Source organism: Bombus huntii, chromosome 8 (assembly GCF_024542735.1).
Source record: "Bombus huntii isolate Logan2020A chromosome 8, iyBomHunt1.1, whole genome shotgun sequence".
In the NCBI taxonomy this organism is placed as follows: domain Eukaryota; kingdom Metazoa; phylum Arthropoda; class Insecta; order Hymenoptera; family Apidae; genus Bombus; species Bombus huntii.
This window is the reverse complement of record NC_066245.1, coordinates 740,231-755,977: the sequence shown is the minus strand read 5'-3', so window position 1 is coordinate 755,977 and position 15,747 is coordinate 740,231. Positions and strand designations below refer to the sequence as shown.

The 15,747-nt window shown below is 40.1% G+C and overlaps 1 protein-coding gene and 1 long non-coding RNA gene across 4 annotated transcripts in view; one reads left to right on the top strand and one right to left on the bottom strand.

Moving 5' to 3' along the window:
• The window catches only part of LOC126868893 (semaphorin-1A-like), a 382,771-nt gene that overhangs the window by 23,454 nt on the left and 343,570 nt on the right, over positions 1–15,747 (bottom strand). For all 3 annotated transcript variants that reach the window (XM_050624865.1, XM_050624867.1, XM_050624866.1), the window contains exons 7-9: positions 14,665–14,769; positions 13,090–13,178; positions 12,557–12,698 (exon numbers count right to left, since the gene is read on the bottom strand). In XM_050624865.1, the coding sequence (XP_050480822.1) occupies positions 12,557–12,698; positions 13,090–13,178; positions 14,665–14,769 (336 nt within the window). The remainder of the gene's footprint in view (positions 1–12,556; positions 12,699–13,089; positions 13,179–14,664; positions 14,770–15,747) is intronic.
• On the top strand, positions 8,931–12,157 carry LOC126868917 (uncharacterized). Its single transcript, XR_007690771.1, has 2 exons — positions 8,931–11,475; positions 11,757–12,157. It is a non-coding gene; the product is annotated as an uncharacterized LOC126868917 (long non-coding RNA).

Below are 15,747 nucleotides of genomic sequence, written 5' to 3'. Positions count from 1 at the left end.
AAAGCCCTGAGAAATAGCTACGTATATTACGTTATGCGTCGTAAATCTAATCAATCGAGAAATCGAGGAAAATCTGTAAAAGTGAAAATCATATCCGATATGACTCCTAAGTAGATACGCGGTCTTGGGTGACTACATCTTCATCAATTACAACGAGGCAACGACGACCGTTTAAATTCGGCCAGAGGAAAGTTTAATCGAGAGAAAATCGCTGATCCACGAACTTGCCGATCAGCGATGCTTTTCGTTAGATAAGTCCAAATGGGCGGGGGTTTCCCTTCAAGGCGTAGATAGACTTTATAGTTATGATAGTCGAGCGGACATGGTCCCGATTATTAGAGACCACGAGTAAATACAGATTTTCACTAAATTGTGGCCGCTGATAATTCATTCGGCGGGGCATACTTTATTTTGACACTTTCCGTGTCAAGTCTTTATTTCCGGATTTAAATTCGATCCTCTGTCGATTGAGGTTTTCATCGAGCATAGGAACGCGATACAATATCAACCGAACAGAATCGGTTTTATCGTATGTGAAATACATCGATGATATTTCCCTCCTTTGACACATTCGAACAGCTGTAATTTTGTGTAATTTAATACGATCGATTTCTACTTTTATCGAGCTAACTAGACGTTTCTCATCGTATGACAAAGCCGGACTTATTTCGTGCACGTCAAATTCTGGTTTCATTGACTGCAGATCTACTTGCAAAATATTTCGTTTCTTTCTTTTTGCTAGTTCAGTGCTTTTTGCTATCGCACAGCAATCAGCATCGCAAGCAAATTTCTAGTATCAAAAGTTACACTATTCGTAGTAGAATCACGGGAATATTTCAACTTGTACAAATAACACGTTTCAATTGTTTCTCGATTACTACTGAAAGTCTGACACAGTTACGTTTTTTTTTATTGAAACAACGTTGCTTTTGTAAAATATTCGACGTAAAGATACGGCAGACATAGATGAATTTGTTAGAGTTAGTTCTGCATATAAGAGGTAGTTTGCGTTGAGTTATCTTTGACCTATAATACATCACGTGCATTAAAGACGATAATTAAGTATTGATTAAGGCTGTTATGAAACGTGTCGTGATAGCATTTAATTACAGAAAGTATCGGTTAACTCAAAGTCTCTCGTGAATCACCGAGGAGCGTGTTATAGTAATAATTATCATTTTCAAGATACAACGGATCTAATATCAAGAGAACGTTACGACAGGCTGTTTTCGATTCCTAGATTCGATCTTGAAATTACTTTTAATTTTTAATCCTCGATTGCCAATACGTTCTAGGAAAAGTAAAGATTCAACAGCTTTTTTGGTGCTCGCTTAAATTCAACGATAACTGGAAATAGCTGGAGCGCGGCTAACACCATTGACAAAAAACTTTCAGCTAACAAAGGTACATATCCAAGCCGGAGATCCGGAAAATTATAGAACTTTGGTGACACGTAGAGCGTATATAAGCAAATATGCATAGACCTGTAAGTAAATTCAAGTACCCGTACAATATTTCCGAAAACTTGTTTCACTAAGAAAAGCGGATTCAACCGGTATACGTTCCATAGCAAATTTCAGTTTTTCATTGAAAGGATTTCCACTATTGTTCCAAATTCAACAGGAACAGTCGAGGAACAAAGATACGAATGGTAGCTGTAACCGATCGAACGTGAAAGAAATTCTACAAATTCTCGCGCAAAATACACGAGTCTCGAATGATTATACCGATGTTCAATTGGAAAAGACGCGTAAAAATTTATAGCGATTTATTTATTTGTCAGAAATATTTCAAACTTTCGAACAGACTTTTAGGAATAAAATATTTGTGATTGGATTTGTAATTAGAATCGTATAAACACACAAGAATCGAATATTAAGGTGAATCGAAAGTGGTCTGTTCCTTTCGAAACGAGGAAATTCCACCTTCTTTCTGATATAATGACGAGGACGAGAATCGCGCACCGACAGGCTGAGTAGCTGGTTTTCGCGGTGAAACAAAAATCGATGGTATATGCCTGAGGCAGGCTTTTTAATCACGATATACGCCGTAAAGGATCGCCGATACCGTTATTTGTTCTACGCGTTTTCAAAGGAAAACTGATTAATTCCAACGAGTGCGAGCGCGTGGCATTCACGCGTTAATACGTTATAAAAGTACGAGTTTGTTGGAGGAACTAGATGAGCTTTTTGAAACTGAGCGGCGAGACAAACTACATATTTGAAGATCGTTTAGTACATTTTTGATTATTTTAACGAGTTGCAGGAAAAGTCAGCCGTTTTCGGTTACCTTCGTTTCGCGTTTACGTCCGATCGTGAAATATTGTGACCCGCGTGTAATGGGACATCGTGGAAAGAATCGCGATATAGCTTTAATTAATCGCGTGTTTTCCTTTCCGTGATGTATCTGTTTTCGAGTTTTCAAGTTACCATTACTTGTATCAACGAATTTAATTTTTGCGGTACACCGCGGTAAAATTTGTTATGGTTTTCGAGTATTAAAATACCGTGGGAAGATATTGTCCCATTTAATCTTTTACCATTTGTAATCACAATACTACAACGTAAAATATTTCTGTAAAAATATCAAATTGCCTTTGCACGTTCATTATAAAGTAACGAATATCGGCAATATAATAAAAATATGAATTCAATTGTAGAAATTAATTTCTATTTATTAGGCGTGTATCATTGCCTGTGTTATGAGAATAATTTCATATTATGAAACAAAGGAAAGCAATTCCATTAACGATGCAAATAACAATTACGTACTACGTTTCCACAAAGAACTAAATTATTCAACAAATTGGTATCATTTGTATCGTATTGTTGAATTTAATACGAAGAAATTTTTGCCCACTAAACTCGCTCGTTTTTTCCCCACAAGTAATGTCGTTAATATTCTTTCCTTACGTGTCGTGAACGTGTCGATGGCACTACAATGACGCGTGATATCCAAAGGGTTAGAGATCATTTCCATAAACTTGAAAAGAAACGCAATCCCTTATCGTCCTTTCGATTACAAGTATAATACCCTGTACGTATATCGATCGATGGCATCGAGCCATAAAATAGCGTTTCGAATTTCTACCACGATCTTCGATTTCCTTTTATACCGGCATTTCGTTAAGGACCGAAATTTTCCCAGAACATATCGAATTCTCGCGCATGGCTCCACCTCGGTACGAGTTACGATCAATAAAGAAGCAAAAGTTACAGCTACTTTGCATGCACAAGTATACTAATGATCTCTTTATTTTAGTTTACCTACGTGCCACCTACAAACCTAGTTACAGCTAGTTTCATCCGGGAACGAAAGAGGGTTGTTGTTAAGCTTTTCGTAACGGTTATCTCTGTCGAAAGTCAGTGGTACGGCACGTTTGAGCGAAGCTCGTGTTACCATCGATCTAATCGATGGAAGACAATCGTCTTCTTAGCACTTTACCGACCGATAGCCGATTAATCGGATTCTTGTCGCCGACGCTTACCGACCGACAACCTATTAATCGGCTTTTCATCTCCGACGTTTATCGACCGATAGCCTATTAATCGGCTTTCTGTCACCGACAATTTTTCTCATTATTTGAGCTGTAATTTGTTATTTAGTACTAAGGCACCTTGCTCAGTTGCGTCAGTTGCGTTGCTTTATAAGCTCCCACAGTTTTATACCAATTTGAGAAACTGAATGACAGAAAAGAATGGTATTGGAGAGTCTAAACTGAAACAGAGCCGGCGCCGGGGAGAATCTGCGCCTGAGTTGCCGGTCGGACGTGCGTATGCTGTTGAACCGCTAGCGGTCGGTAAAGTGTTAAAATTGTATTCGCGAGGAACAGATGTACTCGTCGCATTTTATACGGAGATTGTTTGGCGGCGAGCGGCTATAGTCGTAGGAAGAAGAGGGTTAAATTTTGGGAAATTCTTTAGGAAGCTCGTTCGATTTATCCGAAAACCACGACACCTCCAGCCCGTTAGTTTTACGTTTCTTGGACGTACCGTGTCTCCGTGCCCCAGGAAACGTATTCTCGCGCAACTTCTCTATCCGCTCGATATGTCCCTGCGGCGCGGCGGCCCCTTGTCGTTCTCCGAGAATTTAATCTCGTATCGATTCCTCGACTTCTTGGTTTCCGGCGCTGCTAATGTCGCTGGATAATCTATTATTTCTAGCGTCACCGTTACACCACTAATCTCTTAACGACGATTAAAAATCGACGAATGGTAATTAGGCGACTGATGGATGGCTTCGGTGCATGATTGCTGCAGTTTACTGGCACTTGCAATTAGAATTGCGGGCGAAAGATCGAACCTGTTTACTTATAAACTATCTTCGAGTGCAGCGTCTGGATACCACCATTTGTGGCTACTATCGTAACGAATATCGACGACATTTAATAGTTTCCGTCGATTTTTACGTTTAAACAATCACGTTATCGAGACATGAAACGAATGGAGTTGCGTGGAATTTGTAAATAGCAAAGATATGCAATTGATATATCTGATTAATATTAAAATAATAAACACGATCCAACTTTTCTCTGCTTATCACCAACGCTAATTTATCTACAATTTAATCGTAATTTATACGAAATCTATCCACGATTTATCTATAATAGCGGGAGAAACGGACGAACGTATGCCGGTTGACTTGTCAACCGTGTCCAGGTCTCTCTTGGCAGCTACGTTGCTATTATGCTACGAGCTAACGATAGCCAGATGTAACATTAACGAAACGAGTTCAGGGCTATCGTTGAAAGTAGCTGGAATTCCTGAGTGTTTGAAAATTTCAACTTGATAACGAAAACAATGACGACTAGACTCGGTTGCCTTGGTATCTAATTGTTATGCAGCAATAACAATCAACCGTTTGATAAACTGTCGCGTTTAAATAATTCTCTGGCTTTTATTACGTGGAACGTTCGATGTTAACCCTCGACTTAGGATCTTATCGCGTAAAATATAAAATGCATCATTAAAAATAACATTTTAAAAAAATGGTAAAATTTAAACAAACTACTATTTAACATAGCTAAATGTAAAATTACAAGATTTGGTCGTAATGCAAAGTAATTCTTTGTCGGTGCAGGATCTTGATATTCTTCTCTCCTCTGACTTCAATTTCGCGGAAAAACATAAAATTTTTAGAGACATATAGTGTTTTTAGAATCTTAGGATTCGTTGCAAGAATTTTTAAGTTCTTTCGAAATGGGGGTACTCTGGTTTAATTTCTTTGCTCCTGGGTTAGGCCAATATGGTCCCATAATCTGTTCAAATTCTGTCGACATAAATTTCTTCGCCTGATTGTCCAACATTTTGGGAATCTCATTCAGAGATTTCCATGAACCTGAACTGTTACGAGTTCAACACCATCGTATATTGTATGGCTATTTTAGCTGTTTCAATGGTATGGCGCAAACATGTCAATAGTGCACAAACATATATCTAGTGATCCTTTTTTCCTCAACCATCTCGCTTACTTAAATACCAACGATCTCGTATATGTTTTTCTTCCTATTTCATTAGTTAGTAATTCTTGGTATTTAAATTCCATCTAAGCGTGTGCTTAGTTTTCTGTTCTCGTTTAATTACATATTAATCAGAAACAGGCTTAGCTATTAAGTTCCTAGTAATTATAAAATTATTAATGGATCACTCACTTGCTTGCGTGTCTTCTCTCTTTTGTATTATATTACTAATGGTATTTCCGAGCACACACGATATAACGAATAAAGTAAAATAAAATAAAAATTAAATAATCGGACCCAAACCGTGACAGGTTATTTACGATCCAAAGATACCGATTAAGAGCTATAAGAAGAGAAAATTGATCGTGCGAAAAACGATTTAATAGAAAATTTCCCATTACGTCGAAAATATTCACTTAGGAAGAAAATACATTTTATAAATACGCTTTATAGATTATTGAATCGATATTATTTTATAAAAGAAACGCGTTGCTTTAAACGCACGTCGAAGTTTATTAAGATGCATAGTATAATAAGCGCAATTCGCGCTTGGCAGATTGTCGATTAAAATATCATTTATTAAAAACTTTCCTCCGTGTATGTACGATACGTAATGGCGAAGAAAGAGGAAAGTTTTCAATTTCGAGTTGCGAGAGAAACTCGAGTAGAAGCAACGCGCATCGAAGAATTAAGCGAATTACAAACGGTGACACAGAGCTGAAACTTTGTTCACGAAGAGAAACCCAATGATTTTTTAGACAAGATGTTTTCTTATCGAGAAATCGGTGTATCGTTAGTTTTCATTAAAATACTCGTAAGGGCTTTTAATTAAAACTATAAGCATTTTCTTTTCATTCGAGCAAAAGCTTTCATAAAATTCACGTGTGTTTTCATTCAATATAAATCTATATTATTCGAAATAAATTGCAATTGCAGCGAACGAGCTGTGGTTAACACAGCGATTAACTATCTCGAGCGAATTGCAATACTTTTTATTATTTCCAGTAGAATAAATGTTCCGATATAAATGTGTTCAACGTCGATCTGGTTTCTGTAACTTGTATAAAATAAAATTGTCATTTCTAGCCCTTGCCGGGGAAAAATCTTAAATTTCTACATTAATCTTTTTAAAATCGATCCAACATTTGTAACTTGTAGAAAAGAAATTACAAACCCGATAGTCTTTCACATTTTCGAACTTATATTTCTATAATATTTAACGTAAGAATTTCCAGGTATTTTTTTCTCCATCCGAATTATATAATAGTCACCTTTCAAAGCTTTCGCGCAGCTACACTTCTTTTGATTTTACGCTTTCTCAATGTCTTTACAAGTCAATAGAGAGTGCATTGATATTTGAATAAAGAATCCTTTAAAATCCCGCGAAAGGAGATGATTCCGTTGCAAAGAATATCATACACAGAGCACCGGAATTGTTTTCTTTCTGTTCATTTCTAGACTATAGTAGCGGAAAATGTCTTTATGTTAATTCCAAGAATGCCCGAGATATTCCTTACTCAGCTCTTATCTGATATTTCTTCCCCGTACTTTGCTTTCTTACGCTTCTTATTACTTATCTTCAGCTTCACGAATGGTAACACACTGCTTATCAGCTTGTTATATATTTTTCAATATTACATCCAGATAATAAGACTCTGATATCGCCGTTTTAAATCTTGTTAATATTCAAGAAATCTATATATTTAACTTATTAAGTTTCTCCTTACATTCTTCTATATACTGTCATCGACTCTGTAAATCGCAACGCATTATCCACAAACGAGATTATAACATCGAAAATGTGTTTAAGACTCGAAGGATTTTAAGGTTTCTTTCTGGAAAACGTTCAACACCGAAAACCGAAAATCCTCGTAGCTATATGATCCGACCACCTCCTCCAAACCACCGCCATATTCGACCGAAACCGACCAGTCCATCATCAACGATTTATACAGCCAATCTATCTCCCGCCGTTCACCCAAAGCAGCAGTCTACTCGTAGTCGTTTCAACGTCGGTCGCTCGGCGGACAGCTATTCTCTTTCCATGCTGCCCATGCCGTGGCGGTTTATTTTCCCGCGTACCTTTATCCATCTATCCGTCTATATTTCCCGGTTGGTTGCCCAGCGGCCACGTCCGACATTTTTTCTTCGGCCGTCATCTGGAAAGGACAGCAACGCCGAAGGGGGTCGGAAGGGAGTTGGACGGGGCCCTTCGGCAGCCAGATGAGCGTAGGACGAGGCAGACGGCGGTGGAGGTGGGCGTGTAGGTTGTCCGAGCAATCGGCGGGATAGTCCGGAGCTGCGATTTGGCAGCGATCCACCGGCGGCTCTCCGAGCTGGACCATAGCCAACTTTCCTCGGCCGGATAGGGATTTTGGTTCGATGTGCGGCGACAATATTCTACGTTTATACGAGAACCAGCAGTCTGTGTCTCCCCTCTGCCATCCTCTGCCATCCACTGCAACCCTCTGCCGCTCCGGAGCCGCGACGCGACGTGTCTCCCGTCCACACTGTTCGTTCGATCCTGCGGGTCGACGGTGCGCGGAGCGACCATTGTGTTCCGCACTCGAGGCTGCTGCTGCTGGTTCATTTCGCCGTTGCTCCATAACCAACCCAGCCGACTTATCGAGTGACAAAGTACATAGGCGCGCGCGCGCCGAGCTCTGAAAACCGCTGAACGTGCCGGTGAATATGTACCTAGAATATGTACCACACTGACGCGAGATGAGAAGACGGGGAGAACGACGGAGATTCCGAGCGTGATCGTGGAACTGATGGCGAAGGGAATGCGTGTCCGACACCGCGGGAACCGAGCTTGATGGCTCTTCCTCCGGGATCCCTGTCGGGGCTTCCGACATGGTTCCCGTTAGGGTTCTCTGCTCTCAGGTTTTGCCCTCCAGAGGCACATTTTCGAAACGCCTTGATTCCTTTCCTTTTCCTTTTTTCAAGAGGCCGAATTTCATGTGCAAAGGGAGTTTATTCGGTTCGGCTTTCTCATTGTTCTTTTCGATGCATCGTCTTCGCGTTGATTTTAGACCAACACTTTTGTTCTTCGTTTTTTAAAGATCCGACGAAGGGCTAGGTTGTCCGCTGTGTGTTGGTTCCGCTTTGTTCTCTTTTTCTCCTTGTTTCAATGGCTACTTTTCGAGATTGTTGCAGTGAACTTCAAAAGAACTTCAATGTTTCCCTATTTCTTTTAAATCTTTTTACCGCGTTTGTATACCAACGTAAGAATAATAGGCAGTAGTTAACGATGAAAGATAAGTATATTTCACGTATATACGAGTAACATTTCAAAATAAATCAAATATATCCTGTTAATATTTTTGATAAAATTCGATTTATAATAAAACGAGCAACGTTTTATTACGCATCATATGCGGCATGTGTAAACTTAATTATTCCATAATTGGATATTAAGATTTATATTGCTTTATATTATACGCTTGAATATGTGTATTGTATATTTTGTATATTTCAATGGATTTTATACAATATTATTGACGCTCATCGAGCGCTCGTTCAAAGGGAAACAAAATAGGTATCAATGTATCGGACGTCTAGTGCCTCTTCACATCTTTCCGTGCTTTTTGGTATTTTTATACAGATGTCGAAATACAACTTTTTCACCAGATCAATTTCACTCGGGTTCAAAAAGTGATCTTCAAAAAATCAAAAACAGGAAAAAATTATCATCGTGTTCGTTCCTCTTTTTTATTTCTCGCTCTTAAATAACCGGATTAATAGATGCGATTAAAGATGAAATTTCCTTACGAAATCGATGCGCCAACCTACGAAACGGTAAACGGTGGCCTAATCTTGAATAACTATACGAAATGCTTGAAAGTTGCCAGTAATATCACCGTCGAACCCGTCTTTCTTCCTCTTATCTGACGTTTCACCGAAACTAATCTCAGCGTACGTTTCAGATAACGCTCCGAACGACACGTCTGGTCCACCGTATAGTCGCAACAAATTCACCTCGGTTCTCTCGTTCAATTAACTCTTGACCTCTTTCGAAGGGGACTTGGAAAATTCGTTGATTAAAAACTTTGTTTATGACACGAGATATCCGCGCGAGTGGCTATCAAAAATGAAAGCTTCAAAATCACGTTCTCGCGATTTATCCGCTCCATTGGTTCTTCGTTGGCGCAACAAAAACTCCAAAAGCATCCTAATCTTTTGGTAATGCACCGAGCCAATCGAACTCTGACAATAAGACCGGCCACTTTGCTCTCGTCAATTTGTCGGTCGACAGCGGCCATCGCGAGCCAAACGTTTATGACGCTTTTAACGCAAAGTCGTAAATATTTGTTCAATTGAGTTGCGTTCTTGCGACGCAGCAAGTTTTTTTCCAACTCGTATACAAGTTCGTAATCGTAAAAGAGTTACATAATCGCGAGTTCCTTCTATTCTTCGCTGTTCCAACGATTTTCATCTCAGCGATTTTGTAAAGAGCGTTGCTGCTGATTGATTCTCGGTGGGAAAGTGTTATTCACAGCAATCGTTTCTACCAAACAGGTACTTGGCACGGCAAACTCTCTTTACAGATACCCAGCCAGCATTCTATTCCATCGAACGATAAAAACAACGCGAAACTAATCGGAGCGGACCCAGCGAACGAAATGAGACGAGCAACGTAACAAAGAAAAATCGTTCGGTTGTTATTCGCGTGACGCAGCAGAAAGATATTAGGCGGTCGGGAGGTTGTATAAAACGCGGGCCGACGGAATGATAATGTAATAAGTGGCGGTGATAAGGAAAACTAGTTTGGCCGGACGAGAAGCGCCCTGGGAAATTGGTGGGTCAGCAAAGGAAAATCGCTGAGCAGAAGCGAAAACGGAAAAGAGGAAAGAGCAGAGCAGAGGAGGAGGATGGTGGTGAATGTAATGGATATCGAATCGAGTACGCGGTGACCAAGCAACGAATCAAATCCATTTGCTCGTCACCATGTCGTTAAGTTATAATTGCACGCTCCGCTCCGATCGATTGGTGCTCTTTCTTCTGTTCACTATTTTCTCAGCTAAGGGTCGTTGAAAACGATCGGCCGCGATAAAGCGTGCTCCATAAGAAGAAGAATTACGCGGGCAGTCGTTGATACACAGCTAGATACCGAGGCTAAGAGAAAGAGAGATGAAGCTGAATGGATTTCTAGTAAGCTCCGTAAGGAATATCGGAGGCGTCTTATCTGCGACGATATTTATAACCGGGAAGCCCGATCCTCTCTCTTGCCAATTTACGTTGCATCCTCGAAATTGCCAGCTAGCAATTACTCAGACGTACTGACGTAAGAATGAAGAATAAACGAGTAGGTTTATCGAGTATCTACCAGGATCCAGATTTTCTCGTCTTCAGCAACGAAATTTCAACCGGGGAAACTATTATCTCGGCTACGGATGAACAGAGAGAGAGAGAGAGAGAAAGAGAGAGAAAAATTTGTTTGCGTTAACGGTGGCAATTTAACCTTGAAATAAAATTATTCTAGCTATTGGCTGGCGGGCATTCAGATATTTTGATCGATTTGTAATAACAACGTGCAAAGCAATTTTACCATAGCGACAAAATATCTCTGAGCGTAAGCGACGTTTCAAAAGCGAAACATTGAAACGTAAACGTTGGTCTGTTTTTCCGTTAATGGGAGTGAGTAATGGAAGTACAAGGAAATTTGTGAAATCAAGTTGCATTACACGTGGATCGTACACGAGATACAAAATTGGAGAGCATCATCCTTGAGAATTGTTAGACTATTTGGACCTTGGACTCCGGCCCAATTAGACTATGCACACGTTCAAGCTTGCTTTTAGCCAAAATTTGATCTCTATTTAGAGATTACGTTGCCAGACCTTTGTACTTACGAACACCATTTCAGATTCTTCGCGTATAAATTGCACGGGTCGAATTGCCAGTTCCTTTCTTAACGAAATTTAATTTCAAGCGTTCAACTCCTACGTTAATTGCACTAGCGATTATAAACTATCAAACAATGTTGCGTCAAATAATTATATTTACGGATATACGTAAGTAGATGATTTTCTCGAACGAATGATCGTACAAAATTCTTCAACAAATTCATAGCGCCAATACTCCAAATACCATCTAAATAAACGTTCCAATAGTTTCCCGTCCCTGTTCACACTAGAACTATCACGCCAGTGAAATTGACTGGTTTTACAACTTTATTTTAAAATTCCTACTTCATGTTATACTTTTTTTCGCAATGATGTAATGACTTTCGCAACGATAACCAAAAGAATAATATAATAAATTTTATTTTGTTTTTTATGTATTCAAACTGAAGATAATTTTGTATCAAGGCTACTTATACCAATACCAGTCAAAACGACCGGTACTTGTCAAAGCGTAAAAGGGTCCTGCAATCTGTATATCGAACCCCAATTAGCCAGTTCTCTCGTTTCGTACAACTACCCACACGTTATCAAAGTTTTTGCTGCGTATCATTCGATATGATGATACCAGTTATCAGGAAAATTCCGGATCGATCGCCAGATCGCTAGATGCTAACACTAGAAATACCACAGCAGTCAAAATGACTGGTTCTACAATTTTATAAATATACCAACCCTCCTTTAGGGATGATGGTCGTAGATGGATTAATACTACCAAAAATGTGCTACATAACATGGAATTTCTTCTGTAAGAAAGTAATAAATCAATAAATATAAAAATACTCTATTATTACATATTTTTTTAAAACCAGTCATTATGACTACTTTTGGTAGAAATAGCTTCGTGTTAACTACCGGTAGTTAATACAGCGCAATAATACCTATAAACAACGTTTGTCCGTATCACCAACTGGCGAAAAAATTCCATTTTCTACCGTCTCCTACCAATGCCGCGGAAAAATTCTCCAGACGAACGATAAATTTCGCGTGCCTTTCGCAACGAGGCAGTTTGTTTGTAAAATTGGTCGGATCCCACTCGATACGTCTGCAAGGTAGTACACCGGTTAGGCCAACCCCTTTGTCCGGCACATAGGGACTGGAGAGCACTCGACGAGGGTCTCGGCAAACGTCATACCATGGCGAACTTACGGGCGCACGTATATACGATGTGTGTACATGCAGGCATACTCACGTATTTCATTGAAATAGAAAGGGTATTCGCCGGGCACGGAACAGTTGAGCCTCGCTTTCAGGAAGCTCGTCCATCTGTCGCTGAACGCATGAGGTCCGCCCTTGTCGTGCTGGCACACTCTACCGACCCGCGAGTACACTGCCTAAAACACAAATGCAGCCGGAGCTTTCGAACAATCGGCTTCTTCGATTCTTTCCTCTTTACTCGGACCGTCTTACTCTAGCCTGCACCCAGCGCTATTATACTGCGTTACTTTGCCACTGGGATTAGGGGGCAAAAGGAAAGGAAATTGTCGGTGCGTGAAAATTTGAGAATACCAAGAATATAGGGAATAGTAGAGATCGTAAAGCGTACGTTACGTATGGCCATTTTTTAAGAAATCGCTCGTTAAAGTGCTTTCGCTGACAAAGAGTGACATTTCGATATTGCAATGTCGTCGCTTTGGAAATTCCGCATCGTAAAACGGTCTTTGATATCGAGTAGGTAAATATAAATAGGTAGGTAGCGCGTCGTTAATATTTCGTAAGCCTTACCTTGCCACAATTCATGTACTCGACGGCTGTTTCTCGGTAAAAGAAGAAGACGTAATCTTCGTACGCAAACGAGCTGACAAAGTTCGGTCCTGTAACAGTAACGTTCGAATTTGTTAGGGACAACGGTATTCGTTCGAAAGAAACAAATCAACCAGCTGGCTGCTAAAGCGAGCAAAACTCTCATAGAAAGAAGACCAAAAAGAAAACACCCCACTGACCTCACTAAAGAAATAAAATAGTCAAACTCGAAGATGGTATACCGCTGGGGGTAGCCATCCACATCTTATTTAGCAATTAAGTTAGAAAAATTTACCAAATGTCCAGCTGGACAAATTGTAAAGTACAAATTAAATAATAATAAAAAAAAAAAACAAGCAAACCGTGAAACGACGGTACATTGTTCGCGCGAGCGTATGCTACTTTAACATTTTGAAGGGTTAAATTCATCGCAGTTTGTTGTTCGTTTCGACGAATACCTCCATCTCCGTCTTCATTTCCTTCTTCTCATATCTTCTCTTTTCTTTCTAAATTACGCTTCTCGTTCGATAACGTTCCACGTATTTTACAATGCAGAGGAAATTATGCGGCCGTTTCGGATCCTAGATGGATCTTCCAATAACTTGGTAATTTCGAAAGAGCGGGCAGTATGATAAATTGCCAACGGGATCGCCGCGTGGAAATTGCGATCGATCAAAAATTCCCGAAGCTTTGAATGGATTATGTAATTTATACAAAACTGTGCATCGCAAATTCGCAACTCGCAATCGGTGATAAATAAGAGAAGAATGAAAAAAAAAAAAAAAAATAAGATAGGAAGGAAAAAAAGCACGTCTAGGTGAATACGCAAATTGCAGCATATAATTTATGCAAAGCTTCTTACATCGTTTAAGCATCGTCCATTGTATACGAGCTGCGAGTATAACAAGCACAATGCCATGCGATAACTTTTCACGTGCGACCGTGTCGTAAAATTTTATATGGACGCGGTACGATGAGAAGATACGGGAAATTCAAAAATAGCACGGCAATTGCTGGACATTCTGTCGCGACCGGTTTTCCAAGTGCGATCGTTAAAACGTCGATTAAATAAATATCGAATATTTCAATTACCAGAGGCAACTCGAGAGTTCAATAGTTCGCGTAAAAATGATTTTCTAGTTTAAAATTCAATCTTATCCGTAAACTCTCTGCTTTCTTTCAATATTTTACGGTTAAATTGATCGCTGTTTACGGCTCTGCGTTTTCTTACCTAATTAAGGCCAGAATTATTTGCCTCGGTAGACGTCTGATATTTTTAATTATTTTATTTTGTATTTCAGTTAATCGTAATAGTTACGCGAATAACACAATGCAAACTCTTGTCGTATACTTTCTTACGCGATGCTACGACATAATACTTCCGAGATACATAAAACGAAGCGAGAGATCAGATGGAGCGCAATTAAAATTTAGAAACGTGGCAAAATTCTGCCAGGAAAATAGAGGCTGGCGAGTATCGCGATAGAAAAGCCGGTATCGCGTTCGCTAGAATTCAACGTGCGAATATTCCAATGCAATTTGCGCGACTTCCATTACCGTTCAGCTGGTTGAGATCGGAACGTTCGGTGCGGATCTTCTCCCTGTGAATCAGCGGCTCGCCACCGGAGAAGTCGGCCACTGTCGCTGCGTACAGCTGCCCCTCTGAAACATGAATAAACGCGGTTCTGTCAGTCGAGTCAGACTTTACAACATTTGCCAGACAAACGAGCAGTCGTGTCTGCGGCAATCGTCGAAGGATTCTGCCAAAGACACCTTGTACTTCGTTTTCAACGTTCCGCGCGTGTCACGCTGCAAATCGTTCTGCAAACGCGTCAGCACTAATCACCAGTGTACTATTCTCTGTTCTATGCTCGCGCAAAGCGAATCTCTTTCACGGAGATTACGCGAGTCCTAGTAGAGGAATCGCACAGGCTTCGAGCCTGGCAATTAAAGAGTACCGAATTTCACGAGGGACTCGCGAACGCGCGTGCTTCGTATTCATTTTAGCTGTTGGGATTATAGACGCGAGCACAGCTTGTCACTCTGTGACGCGTAATCTAAGATACGCGTGTCGCTTTATGCAAATTACGGCAACTGTTTAGTAACGACGCGACGATGGCGGAGATGGTATCGCGATCGAGCGAATTTCTGACATCAACGGGGAAAGAGATTGCAGAGTTGGAATAATCACTTTGCCGTGTCTGTAACGATACGTAGAGGTAGAAAATAATCGAATGCTTTTTCTTCCGTGTAATGAAAACGATGTTCGGTTTAAATTCCTTGTCAGATTGCAATTTGCATTGGCTTTAATAACAAACCTGCACATCTTTTTATTATACCCATCTACGTTATCACGTAAAAAGCATCCTGTTTAATAACGCACATTTATAAGCTAAATTGCACGAGTATCTTTTTATGCTCGTTTTTCACACGAGCCTAACCGACGACAGGTTTTAGTTCGGCGTCGCTGAATTATCGAGTGTCAGCCGATCTTTGATAACTGTACGCGAACGTTGAATAAATGACAAAACGCCGCCACGATATTACGGAATTTATTAGAAGCGGTTTAATTAAACGTGCCTTGAAAGGCGTTTTAATTAACACGGCAGCCACGCGATTACACCAAGAATCGTAGATTTC